Source organism: Antechinus flavipes, chromosome 2 (genome assembly GCF_016432865.1).
Source record: "Antechinus flavipes isolate AdamAnt ecotype Samford, QLD, Australia chromosome 2, AdamAnt_v2, whole genome shotgun sequence".
In the NCBI taxonomy this organism is placed as follows: Eukaryota; Metazoa; Chordata; class Mammalia; order Dasyuromorphia; family Dasyuridae; genus Antechinus; species Antechinus flavipes.
The window spans coordinates 520868558-520883479 of NC_067399.1; the positions used below are offsets into that span (position 1 = coordinate 520868558).

Genomic DNA, 14922 nt, shown 5'->3' on the forward strand with positions numbered 1-14922 from the left:
ATCAATGTTACTGTAAGAAGCAAAGTATTCACAGTTCCCATTTATTTCCATTCCCATACAGCAAAGATGCCATACTTTCCTGAGTTTTGTGAGTTCAGTTGTTTTACCAGTTACTATACATTTTCGTCAAAATAGTATGCTGGTGCTTTACTCTTCTGAAACTGACCAGACCAGATAGTGTATGTGTGTGTATTTGTATGTATACATATAATATATATATTATACATGTCTATATCATATATGGACATTTATATAAATAGGTAGTCATATTTCCTTTCTCAAAAAATCTAACAGTATAGTACAAATTATAAAGAGAAGTACCATCCAGATATATAAATATTCATACAGTCCAAAGAGATGGCAGGACTTTATTGTTTAGTAAGTAAAGTACATCAGTTTAGAGAAAAGCAGTAGCTTCCTAAACTGATTTTTCAACTACTCACCAAAACGGTATGTAGGGGTGGGGTGGAATAAGGTAGCGTCCATTGGGAGGGTGGGAGGAAGGGGACAGTGTTGGACTAAGTCCAATGCCTTTCTCTTTTTGCAGAAATTTTGAACGTCGAATGTTAAATTTTAATGACTTCACAAGCATCACTACACAGTACAGATGCCATTCCCCCTCCCACCCCCCACCCCCGTATGCTTTGAAGCAAATTTTCTTTTGCACTCTGCTGGACCCATTTCTTGATTTGGGGGTGGAATAACTCATTTACAGGCTTTGCAACCTCAACCAATATTTTTCTTGAACAGAAATAAATGCTGAAGGGAGCGGTGCAGATTGCAACCAATGGGTCAGAGATGTGTAATTTTGTGGTGGAGGTGGGGGAGATAATTCAGACTTCATCCTGGGAGTGCACCAGGGAAGTGATTCGTCAGTTCCACGAGTACTTTACGCAGGGACTCCTGGAACGCAAACGTCAGCTGAGATCTACATTGCTGCACCTGACTGGGGGGCGGGAGGGCCGACTGAGGGAATCCTGTGGAGGAGGGTTTGGGGAGGAGCAGCGAGCTGCAGAACTAGCCCACTCCAAGTCGACGGACTTCCGCGAAGTCCTGCCTATAGTGCCCGGAAGGAAGAAGCTTTTAAGCCTCTGCCAATCCCGTGATTTTTTGCATTGCCAGTGGAAGCGGTTGAAGAGAGAAACCGGAGTAATGGCTGCGGAAGAACCTGGCACCCGTCTGATCCAGGTGGCAGAGCATCCCAGGTGGGAGAATGGGGATCCCATGCCTTGAACTGTTGGCTCTGGCTTTTTTTGGTTTTGTATTGTTTTTGACCTTTACTCGAGGTCACAGCTGCCCAAACTTTCCTTTGCTGAATGTTGCATTTAGTCTCTGTCAAGACTTAGTGGAATAATTAAAGGTTTCTCGCCTGTTGTGCCGGATGACAGGGCAGCAGTCAACCTTCTCTTTCCTCTTTTCTTTCGCAATCAGGAAAATGGATGAGAGAGCTGGGGACTTGTACACTAAAGCAGAAACAATGGGTTTTCTCTCTTATTCCATCCCTTCTCTTTTTATCTTTTGTAGGTGGACCATGTGCAAGTCCATCCTAGCTGAAATTATTACTTCCCCTCTTCCCTCCCCTCTCCCTGCCCCTTACGCTTTTAGGAAGAATGCCCAAAAAAAAAAAAAAAAAAAAAAAAAAAAAAAAGAGCGAGAGAGAGAGAGAGAGAGAGAGAGAGAGAGAGAGAGAGAGAGAGAGAGAGATTAAAAAACACCCATCCTTTTCTAAAGTCCAATTCAGATTCTTTGTTATGAAGTAGGTTCTTGAAGGCTGTGACAGCTAAGCACAAGCTCTACCCATCTGAAATGATTTCCAGCAGACCCCCAAACTGAATACAGTTTCTGTCATTTGACAGAACCTCTCTTTTGAGAACCAAGTTAATTTCAGAAAACTTTATTTTTTGATTGTTAGTCCCAACAACTCACGAACTATGGAAAAGTGGTGATTCTGGATTGATTATTAGATAATTTGAAGTTTTGAGTATGTGATAAAGCTTCACTTCACAGTCATGAACTGGTGGTTTTAAGGATGGCTTGCTGAGCCTATTATATTTTCATAAAAAAAAAATTATAGGAACTAGTGGTCTTCAGACTCCTAAAATAGTTTCTGCCTACTAATTTAAACTGGCTTCACCTGGGCAGTTTGATGATCCCAAGGAAGAACATTTAGATTAAGGACAGATTGGAGATATGACATAGAAATTGGCTGATAGCTTTTGCAGAGAAAAGGATTTTTGCCTCTGAAGAAAACATACAGTATAGTCAGATGACCTATTTACTCATGTGTCATTTTTATTTGTTGGAGCTGATTTTTAAAGTTTAGAAAAGCTATGATCACTTTATAAGCCAAGCAATTGTTCAGAGTACTGCTATGAAGTTTGTAATAAAAGATTTCTTTATCTGACACAAGTTTATTTCGTGGAGCCCCATTCCATCTTTCTGTGCATTTGTGAATGCATGAAAAAGCAGTGGGTAATGTAGAGAGAATGCTGGAGTTATGTGGGAGACTGGGATTCAAATTTTGAACTGACATTTTCTAGTTTTGTGTTCAGGGACAAACTATGTATCCTCTTTTTCTTCATCTATGAAAGGGGAGTAATAATATTTAAAGTGATCTTACAGAGATATTGTAGAAAATAACAGTGGACATTTTCATTGTGCTTTAAAATTTGCAAAGTGTTTTATTTCATTTCATTTCATTTTAGTTTCATAACAACCTTGGAAGTAGATATAGCAGTTCTTGTCCCCCATTTTACAGATGAAGACCCTCAACCTCAGGTTAAATGCCTTGCCCATTGTCAAAGAGCCAGTGTTTATGGTTTCAGATTCTATGTCTTAAAGCACTATAGAAATGTGTGCAGTTTTTTTCATAGACTTCTTCATATAATAAAATCCTTGCCTTGAAATCAATAAACTATTTATCACTCTGGAAATTAAGGAGTGAATGCATGAGTTTCATATTCTCAATTTACAGGTTGTTGATGATGCACTTTTGCTTGTGTTAAGAAAAGAGTGAAATTTGATCTATTTCAATCTTGTAGTTACTGGTCAAAAGTTTCCATTTATTTTTTTGGAAATGTCTGTGTTTTCTTTGACTGGTAAAAGAAAGGAACAAAGATAAAGCTGAGTCTTTGAAAAAGACAGGTTTTATCTCACTTTTAGAGAGAAAAGATAATTGTGGGGTGCTCAGATAGGATCTTTAATAATTTTGCAAAATGTTATGATTCTTGGTTTTCTAAGAACTATCAAAGGAGTTTGAAATCCCTGGCTCCCTATGTTGGGGAATCCATATACTACTCAGTTGGATGTGGTGAAAGGACACTAATCACCCATACATATGAAGAATTTTATTACTAAGGATTTCAAAATATAGGCAATTCTTTCTAATATTGCAGATCAACAACTATTCCACAATTTAAACCCTTGGAGAATTTTCTGGTGGCACTGATGATATATTATCAGTGGTATTATAATGGAACTTTTTGGGGGTACTCAAGAAAGTCAGTATTGACCAGTCTGGGTTCTTGAGATGATAATGGTAAGGAATCAAAAGTGAATCAAGGAGATAATAAAGTGGAGAACACCTGGAAGAAGTTCCCTACATACATATGTACATATATGTATATTTTTAAGAGAATATTAATATCCCAACATTATTAAATGTAGCATTGTATGAAACAGAAAAGAAAGATATTGTTCATTAAACATAGGTGATTAAAATATGTGTTGAAGAAAAATGTATATTCTTAGTTACAGGAGATAAATAAGGGAGTTACTTTCCTAATATAGCTAGTTTTCCTAAATCAAAGAAATCTTCCCATAGAAGAAGGAGAACATTCCCAAGCTACTGGCATCTTCCACCTTTAGCACTTAAGCCTTTTTATGCCAATAAGTGAAAATGAGACACTGAAATACAGTAATGGCCGCAGCTAGTGTTGTAGTTCATTGGGGGAATTGTTGTTTTTTGTTGTAGTTTGTCCTTTGTTCTTGAGTAGGACTATGGCATCAGGGAGATCATGGCATCCAAATGAATTAGATTTAAGTGAGGGAAGCAGTGTAAAGTCATCAAGCCTTGCTTTCTCCTCTACTGCCATCTGGGTCCAGTGGCCAGATATTGGTTGGTTGGTTGGTTGGTTGTCCTTTGTTCTTGAAGAGACCAAAATGACATCAGTATGTTAGAGTTATAATAGATTCAACTATAGCTAATCAGATCTATACTAGCTCTGAATGCTCTGCCATAGATTAGACAGAAATAGTCCACATGGACATTTGGGGTAGACTTTAACTTTGCACATCTTGCATTTCTTCTGGACTGATTCAATTCTGCTCTACTCATAGAGCACTTAGACATGCTGGCTAGTCTTGTGCCAGAGTCTCCCATGTCATACAATCAGTTATAACGTTATTAAGGGAGACTTTGAGAGTGTCTTTATATCGCTTTTTCTGACCATCTTATGAATGCTTGTCCTGTGTGAGCTCTCTAGAAAACTATCTTTTTGGCAAGCGTACATTTGGCATTCAAACAATGTGGCCAGCCCAATAGAGCTATGCTCTCTGCAGTAGAGTTGGAATTCTTGGCAGTTCAGTTTGAAAAAGAACCTCAATGTCTGGTATCTTATCCTGGCAGGTGATCTTCAGAATCTTCCTGAGACAATTCAAATGGAAGTGATTTAGTTTCCTGGCTTGGTGCTGGTCGGGTTTCACAGGCATACAACAATGAAGTCAACATGACTTCTGTTTGGTAGTCAGTCTGATACTTCTCTTTTCCCACACTTTCATTTGGAGCCTTCAAAACACTGAGCTAGCTCTGGCAAAGCATGTGTCAATCTCATTATTAATATGGATATCTCTAGAAAGTATACCACCAAGGTAAGAGAACTTACCCATTGGATATAGATCAGGGTGACAGGAGATGACCCTCAATTTATACTTAAGGCTGCTACGGAACCACATGGAGCAGTATGGTTTGGAGCAGGTCTCTTGCAATGGAGGAAAAAAATCTATGTGTTATACAAACATATCAGGAAAGTTCTTGGCGCAACACTAGGAAATTTGATAAAGGATATAAAAACCAAGGAGACTTAATGGAAAAGTGTCAAAGTCAGTCTCTGGTGGGGAGTAATATTTTATCAGTGGTGTATGTGGAGAACACATACAAAAGTTACCTTTTGGGGAGGATAATTTTATTAGTTCACTTTTCCCTCAGTGCCAGTCACATAGAATGGATTTCTAGGGGAGCAAGCTGGATGGCATAGTGGATAGTCAGGAGAACCTGAATTCATATTAGATTTCAGGTTCCTAGGGGCTACATAGCATCTTTGAAATCTGCAAATTGACATCTTTTTTATTTTTATTTTGTTAAACATTTCCAAACTGCATTTTCCCCAATTTATTTATTTTAATACACATTGCTTTATGAATCATGTTGGGAGAAACCATGGGTGATAAAAAAACAGAAAGCAAAAAAAAGTGAACATAGCATATGTTGATTTATATTCGATCTTTATAGTTCTTTTTCTGGATGCAGATGACATTTTCTATCCAAAGTCTGTTTTGATTGCTTTGGATCACTAAACCACCAAGAAAAATCAAGTCTTTCATAGTTGATCATCACGCATTCTTGCTGTTACTGTACAATGTATTCTTCATTCTGCTTGTTTTGCTCAGCATCAGTTTATAGAAATCTATGGCCCTTCTAAAATAAATTTGTGGACTTCCGGTTAAGATGGCGGAGAGGAGGCTCACAGTTGCATAAGCTCCGCGCTTTCTCTCACTATCCACTTCATTACAAGCCTCTGAATCAATGCTTGACTGAAAAAAACCCACAAATAGTTACCAAGAGAAGCCATCCTTGAGATCCGCCAAGAAAGGTCTGTCTTTACTGGAGGGCTGGGGCGGTTTTAGATCGGGCGCAGGCGGCGGGCAGCGGCAGTGAGAGCACGGGAGCAGACTGGAGAGGGGGTGGGGAGTGATCGCAGCTGTATCTGCGGGGAGAGCTTCGCTACAGGTTTGGAACCTGCAGCAAGTCAACAGCCCAGCAGAGAAGCTAAAAACACCGGGGCTGAAGAACACAACCGCAAACAGCTGGAGTCTCTCAGGACCTGGCCGCCCCCCCCTTCCCCCCCCTCAGTGACTCAGCACGCTTTGGGATCTCAGAGCGCAGGCGCAGCACAGTCCTGCTAGTGCCTCACTGCTGCCACCTGCAGTCTGTAGAGGAAGCTCGATAACACACCCAGCCCCCCCCCAAAGAAAGACTCCAGTTTTTTCTGTTTTTCTTTGGTAGTTTGTCTCTGATTAATAGACAGAATGAGCAAGAAGCTGAAGAGGACTTTAACCCTAGACAGCTTCTACACAGATAGAGAGCAGACTCTAAATCCTGAGGAGACTAAAAACAGGCAGTCCCCAGGTGATTCCCCAAAGGAGGAGATTGTCTGCTCCTCAGCACAGATGAACCTCATAGAAGTGATTAAAAAGGCTCTCACAAGGGAGCTAGAAGAAAAATGGGGAAAGCAGAGTGAGGCTTGGCAAAAGGAGAAGGAAGCTTGGGAAAGGAGAGGGAGGCTTGGCAAAAGAGCCTGGAGAAGTCAGTTAAAGAGAGAGTGGATAAAGAAGTAAAATCCTTGAAAAATAGGATTAGTGAACTGGAAAACAAAATTGGCGAAATGGAAAAAAATTCCACAGAACAAAAGAACTCAATTGGACAATTAGAGAAAGATTTTAAAAAAGTGAGTGAAGAGAATACTTCACTGAAAATCAGAATTGAACAAGTGGAATTGAATGACTCGAGGAGACAAGAAGAATCAGTCAAGCAAATCCAAAAAAATCAAACAATGGAGAAAAATGTGAAATACCTTCTGGGGAAGACAACAGACCTGGAAAACAGATCCAGGAGAGACAATCTGAGAATCATTGGACTCCCAGAAAAACATGATGAAAAAAAGAGCCTGGACACTGTCTTCCAGGAAATTATCAAAGAGAACTGCCCAGAAGTCATAGGAACAGAGGAAAAAATAAACATTGAAAGGATTCATCGATCACCCACTGAAAGGGATCCTAAAATCAAAACACCAAGGAATATAGTGGCCAAATGCCAGAACCCTCAGATGAAAGAAAAAATATTGCAAGCGGCTAGAAAAACCCAATTCAAGTATCAAGGAGCCACAATAAGGATCACCCAGGATCTGGCAGCATCCACATTAAAAGATCGAAGGGCCTGGAATATGATATTCCGAAAGGCTAAGGAACTTGGTATGCAACCAAAAATAACTTACCCAGCGAGAATGAGCATCTTTTTCCAGGGAAGAAGATGGACATTCAACGAAGTAAGCGAATTTCATCTATTTCTGATGAAAAAACCAGAACTTAACAAAAAGTTTGATCTACAAATATAGAACTCAAGAGAAATCTAAAAAGGTAAAGATTAATCTTGGGAACTATATTTTGACTATATAGATGTATAAAGAATACATGTATACCTTGTTCTAGAAATTGATGTGGAAAGGACATTGTACCAGAAAAAGGGTAAAGTGGGGGTAGTACATCTCATGAAGAGGCATAGGAAACCTATTATATCTGAGAGAAAGAATGGAGGGGGATGAATATAGTGGGTATCTTACTGCCTTCAGAATTGGCTTTAAGTGAAAAATCTTAAGACATATTCAATCTATGGTGAAACTTCTCCCATCTCATTGAAAAGTGAGAAGGGAAAAGTGGAAAGGGAAGGAATAAGCTAAGCGGAAGGGAATACGGGAACTGGGAGGGAAAGGGGTAAGATAGGGGGAGGAACTCTAAGGCGGGGGGAGGGACACTAAAAAGGGAGGGCTGTGAGAAGCAAGGGGTGCTCACAAGCTTAATACTTGGAAGGGGGGAAAGGGGAAAGAAGGGAGGAAAGCATAAACCGGGGTTAACAAGATGGCAAGTAATACAGAATTGGTCATTCTAACCATAAATGTGAACGGGGTAAACTCCCCCATAAAGAGGAAGCGGTTAGCAGAATGGATTAAAAGCCAGAATCCTACAATATGTTGTTTACAGGAAACACACCTGAAGCGGGGAGATACATGCAGGTTAAAGGTAAAAGGTTGGAGCAAAATCTACTATGCTTCAGGTGAAGTCAAAAAAGCAGGGGTAGCCATCCTGATCTCAGATCAAGCTAAAGCAAAAATTGACCTAATTAAAAGAGATAAGGAAGGACACTATATCTTGCTAAAGGGTAGCATGGATAATGAAGCACTATCTATATTAAACATATATGCACCAAGTGGGGTAGCATCTAAATTCTTAAAAGAGAAACTAAGAGAGCTGCAAGAAGAAATAGACAGTAAAACTATAATAGTGGGAGATCTTAACCTTGCACTCTCAGAATTAGATAAATCAAACCAGAAAATAAATAAGAAAGAAGTCAAAGAGGTAAACAGAATACTAGAAAAGCTAGATATGATAGATCTCTGGAGAAAATGTAATGGAGACAGAAAGGAATACACTTTCTTTTCAGCAGTTCATGGAACCTATACAAAAATTGACCATATATTAGGACATAAAAACCTCAAACTCAAATGTAGTAAGGCAGAAATAGTAAATGCATCCTTTTCAGACCACGATGCAATGAAAATTACATTCAACAAAAAAGCAGGGGGAAGTAGACCAAAAAATAATTGGAAACTAAATAATCTCATACTAAAGAATGATTGGGTAAAACAGCAAATCATAGACATAATTAATAACTTCACCCAAGAAAACGATAATAATGAGACATCATACCAAAATGTATGGGATGCAGCCAAAGCGGTAATAAGGGGAAATTTCATATCTCTAGAGGCCTATTTGTATAAAATAGAGAAAGAGAAGGTCAATGAATTGGGTTTGCAATTAAAAATGCTAGAAAAGGAACAAATTAAAAACCCCCAGTCAAACACTAAACTTGAAATTCTAAAAGTAAAAGGTGAGATCAATAAAATTGAAAGTAAAAAAACTATTGAATTGATTAATAAAACTAAGAGTTGGTTCTATGAAAAAACCAACAAAATAGACAAACCCTTAGTAAATCTGATTAAAAAAAGGAAAGAGGAAAATCAAATTGTTAGTCTTAAAAATGAAAAGGGAGAACTCACCACAAACGAAGAGGAAATTAGAGCAATAATTAGGAGTTACTTTGCCCAACTTTATGCCAATAAATTCGACAACTTAAATGAAATAGAAAAATACCTCCAAAAATACAGCTTGCCCAAACTAACAGAGGAAGAAGTAAATATCCTAAACAGTCCCATCTCAGAAAAAGAAATAGAACAAACTATCAATCAACTCCCTAAGAAAAAATCCCCAGGACCAGATGGATTTACATGTGAATTCTACCAAACATTTAAAGAACAATTAACTCCAATGTTATATAAACTATTTGAAAAAATAGGGATTGAAGGAGTCCTACCAAACTCCTTTTATGACACAGATATGGTACTGATACCTAAACCAGGTAGGCTGAAAACAGAGAAAGAAAATTATAGACCAATCTCCCTAATGAATATTGATGCTAAAATCTTAAATAAAATATTAGCAAAAAGATTACAGAAAATTGTCACCAGGATAATACACTATGACCAAGTAGGATTTATACCAGGAATGCAGGGCTGGTTCAATATTAGGAAAACTATTAGCATAATTGACTATATCAATAACCAAACAAACAAAAACCACATGATCATCTCAATAGATGCAGAAAAAGCATTTGATAAAATCCAACATCCATTCCTAATAAAAACACTTGAGAGCATAGGAATAAATGGACTTTTCCTTAAAATAGTCAGGAGCATATATTTAAAACCATCAGTAAGCATCATATGCAATGGGGAAAAACTGGAACCTTTCCCAGTAAGATCTGGAGTGAAGCAAGGTTGCCCACTATCACCATTATTATTTAATATCGTATTAGAAACACTAGCCTCGGCAATAAGAGTCGAGAAAGATATAAAAGGAATTAGAGTAGGCAATGAGGAAACCAAACTATCACTCTTTGCAGATGATATGATGGTATACCTAGAGAACCCCAGAGATTCTACCAAAAAGCTATTGGAAATAATTCATAATTTTAGCAAAGTAGCTGGCTACAAAATAAATCCCCATAAATCCTCAGCATTTTTATACATCACCAACAAAACCCAACAGCAAGAGATACAAAGAGAAATTCCATTCAGAATAACTGTTGATACCATAAAATATTTGGGAATCTATCTACCAAAGGAAAGTCAGGAATTATATGAGCAAAATTATAAAAAAGTCTCCACACAAATAAAGTCAGACTTAAATAATTGGAAAAATATTAAGTGCTCTTGGATTGGCCGAGCGAACATAATAAAGATGACAATACTCCCTAAACTAATCTATTTATTTAGTGCTATACCAATCAGACTTCCAAGAAAATATTTTATTGATCTAGAAAAAATAACAACAAAATTCATATGGAACAATAAAAAGTCGAGAATCTCAAGGGAACTAATGAAAAAAAAATCAAATGAAGGTGGCCTAGCTGTACCTGATCTAAAATTATATTATAAAGCAGCAGTCACCAAAACCATTTGGTATTGGCTAAGAAATAGATTAGTGGATCAGTGGAAAAGGCTAGGCTCACAAGACAGAATAGTCAATTATAGCAATCTAGTGTTTGACAAACCCAAAGCCCCTAACTTCTGGGAAAAGAATTCAATATTTGATAAAAACTGCTGGGATAATTGGAAATTAGTATGGCAGAAACTAGGCATGGACCCACACTTAACACCATATACCAAGATAAGATCAAAATGGGTCTATGACCTAGGCATAAAGAACGAGACTATAAATAAATTAGAGGAACATAGAATAGTTTATCTCTCAGACTTGTGGAGGAGAAAGAAATTTGTGACCAAAGATGAACTAGAGACCATTACTGATCACAGAATAGAAAATTTCGATTACATCAAATTAAAAAGCCTTTGTACAAATAAAACTAATGCAAACAAGATTAGAAGGGAAGCAACAAACTGGGAAAACATTTTCACAGTTAAAGGTTCTGATAAAGGCCTCATTTCCAAAATATATAGAGAACTGACTCAAATTTATAAGAAATCAAGCCATTCTCCAATTGATAAATGGTCAAAGGATATGAACAGACAATTTTCAGAGGATGAGATTGAAACTATTACCACTCATATGAAAGAGTGTTCCAAATCATTATTGATCAGAGAAATGCAAATTAAGACAACTCTGAGATACCACTACACACCTGTCAGATTGGCTAAGATGACAGGAAAAAATAATGATGAATGTTGGAGGGGATGCGGGAAAACTGGGACACTAATGCATTGTTGGTGGAGTTGTGAACGAATCCAACCATTCTGGAGAGCAATCTGGAATTATGCCCAAAAAATTATCAAAATGTGCATATCCTTTGATCCAGCAGTGTTTCTATTGGGCTTATATCCCAAAGAAATACTAAAGAAGGGAAAGGGACCTGTATGTGCCAAAATGTTTGTAGCAGCCCTGTTTGTAGTGGCTAGAAACTGGAAAATGAATGGATGCCCATCAATTGGAGAATGGCTGGGTAAATTGTGGTATATGAATGTTATGGAATATTATTGTTCTGTAAGAAATGACCAGCAGGACGAATACAGAGAGGCTTGGAGAGACCTTCATGAACTGATGCTAAGTGAAATGAGCAGAACCAGGAGATCATTATACACTTCGACAACGATATTGTATGAGGACATATTTTGATGGAAGTGGATTTCTTTGACAAAGAGACCTGAGTTTCAATTGATAAATGACGGACAAAAGCAGCTACACCCAAAGAAAGAACACTGGGAAACGAATGTGAACTATCTGCATTTTTGTTTTTCTTCCCGGATTATTTATACCTTCTGAATCCAATTCTCCCTACGCAACAAGAGAACTGTTCGGTTCTGCAAACATATATTGTATCTAGGATATACTGCAACATATCCAACATATAAAGGACTGCTTGCCATCTAGGGGAGGGGGTGGAGGGAGGGAGGGGAAAAAAATCGGAACAGAAATGAGTGTCAATATAATGTAATTATTAAATAAAAAAACTTAAAAAAAAAAAAATAAAATAAAATAAATTTGTCCATCATTTTTTATGGAACAATTACTTTCATATAGCACAACTTGTTCAACCATTCCCCAATTGATGGGCATAATTGATTAGAGAAAAATGTATTTTCTTAGCTACAAGAGTTAATAAGGGAGTTATTCTCCAAGGATAGTTAGTTTCAAAGAAATCTTCCCATAAAAGGAGGAGAACTTTCCCCAAGTGCTGGCACCTTCCACCTTTAGCAGCTAAGTCTGAGTAGACTCATTTTCCAATTCTTTGCTATCACAAAAAAGATCTGCTACAAATATTTTTGCACATGGGGTTTTTTTTCCTCTATGATTTCCTTGTAGTATCCTAGTAGTATCACTGCTGGATCAAAGTGGGTGAACAGTTTCATAGCTCTTTGGGCATAGTTCCAAATTGCTCTCCATAATAGGTGGATCTTTTAAAGATATTTTTGTTTTTTGTTTGAAGCAATTGGAATTAAGTGCGCCCAAGTCACTCTGCAAGTAAGTGTTAAGTGTCTGAGGCCTGAATTATAAGTCAGATCCTCCTGACTTCAGAGGTAGTGTTCCATCCACTGCTCCCTCCAAATTACATTTTAATCTTGTTTTGGCTGACACTTCTGGGTTAAGTGAATAGTTAGTGATAGCACTTGAATTTGTCTAGCACTTTAACCATTATGATAAGATATTGTGAAACAATGAATCTTTTTACAGGAATTTCCATATTGTACATAGGTGCCTAGTAAATGTTCTTTAAATTAAATTGAATGTGATGGACACATTTCAACATATGTAAAATATTTTTAAGAATTCTGTAGTACTTTAACTTTTTGGAGAAGAATGGATGTGATACAAATAATATTCAATAGTTTCTTAGCTTTTTCTCCCTAAACAGATCAGCATTTTCCCAGTATTATATATACAAATATACATATACATACATACATATATATAAATGCATGTATATATGTGTGTATATGTGTTTACATTACATACACACACATGAATGTAGATGACAAACAACATATATATAAATATAGCATTCATAATGTATCTGGTAAAATGAATAGAACTTTGGGTCTGATATCAGGAAGAACTGAGTTCAAATATGGCTCCTATCAATTGCTAGCTGTGTTATCCTAGGCAGGTCACTTAATTCCGTTTGCTTCAGTTTCCTCATCAATAAAATAGGGATAATAATAACAACCACCCTAGAGTTGTTGTGAGAATCAAATGAGACAATAATTTAAAGTGCTTAGCATAATGCTTGGCACATAGAAAACTCAATGTAAATTTTAGCTTTGTTGTCTTGTTATAAGTATTATTATTTATCTTGTGTTAGGCATTGTGCATAGTGCTGAAGAAACAAAGAGAAAATGAAATCCAGCAGTTTTTATCAAATGTGTTAACATATGTAAAGTTCTTTATAAACTTTAAAGCGCTATTTAATGTTAGCTATAGTTATTATTTTTTAATGTACCCCAAATATGGCATCTCATTTTAGCAGGGTTCATCTGGAATTTGAAAATACATTAGCTTTTTAAAAGAAGTGTATAGGGAATACAAATATACATTAAAAAATCATTCTGCTTATGGAGTGAGAGCAAAATTTATAAACTGAAAAAGTGCTTAATAAAGTGCAGAGGCATAAATTTTAATTTTCTTTGATACACCTTTCTCCAGGGTCCTAGAAGAAGTAATTTTTTCAAACAAAGCTTCCTAAAAGTTCCATGAGATGTTTGGATCAACTAACCTATTTTTGTCTGTCTTTTTTTTTTTTTTTTTTTTTTTGAAAGAGAAGATTGAAACAAGATTAGATGCCTTGTCCTTGATCACATCTGCCACAAAAATCTTATTTCCTAATATCAATGCTGGGCCTTTTTCTTATAGAATTGCAAGATGCTTCTAGGACTGGCCCTTAAGCCCAAAGATAAGGTGCATGCCCAAAGGTGGTTACTCCCATAAATTTGTTTCCTTAAGCTCAGTCACTAGTGCTGCTATTAAACAAATCTTCACTCAAAAGAACATTCAGAGGCTCACAGTCAACAGTTTGTTTCAGAGAGTTATCCTGGTAAATTCTTCCTTGAACAGTGGGATCTTTGTGGGAACTCTTTTCATGCTGAAAGTGCGCTGAGGTCATTAGACTGCTTTTTGACACTTTCCATGGCAGCATATTTTAAAAGCTAATGTGTTCCCAGTGACCAGTGCAGTGATAAAAATAGCTACTTGCCAAATTATAAGCACAAAATATTGTGCATTATTGGAGAGTTATAGATGCATAGATACACTGAGTAAAAAGAATACAACAATAAGAAGCAAAATGAAGTTTAATCTAGAATAATATTGTTGGATATTTAGAGTTCATTTTGTCTAAGTTCATTACTTGGAACAACAATTCTCTCCAAGCAATAAATGATGATCTGGCTTCCCCTGGAAGGGGAAACTTTCTACTTCCCAATGCTCACCATTGCATTTCTGTATAAGAAGGTTTTTTGTTTGTTTGTTTGTTTTTGTTTTTGTTTTTTTGTTTTGTTTTGGTGAGGAAGTTGGGGTTAAGCGACTTGCTCAGGATCATACAGCTAAGAAGTGTTAAGTGTCTGAGGGCAGATTTGAACTCAGGTCCTTCTGATATCAGGGCTAGTGCTCTATGTGCAAGAAGTTCTAACTTCTAGGGAGATGATGTCCAGGGGAATATGACCTTGAAGGTCAAGAAGGATTGGATTTTATTCTCCTTTCTATATGACAGTCCCTCAAATGTTTAAAGATAATTATTGGTTCCCCTCACTCTAAATGAAGTCTTCTTTAGAAATTCTCTAGGATAACATTGCCAGGTCTTGC

At 37.0% G+C, this 14922-nt stretch overlaps 1 protein-coding gene across 1 annotated transcript in view; it reads left to right on the plus strand.

Moving 5' to 3' along the window:
- Positions 1-993: 993 nt before the first annotated feature.
- GALK2 (galactokinase 2) overlaps positions 994-14922 on the plus strand; it is a 155260-nt gene continuing 141331 nt past the window's right edge. Inside the window, exon 1 of the mRNA XM_051980609.1 lies at positions 994-1205. Within this exon, the coding sequence (XP_051836569.1) occupies positions 1153-1205 (53 nt within the window). The 5' untranslated portion in view covers positions 994-1152. The remainder of the gene's footprint in view (positions 1206-14922) is intronic.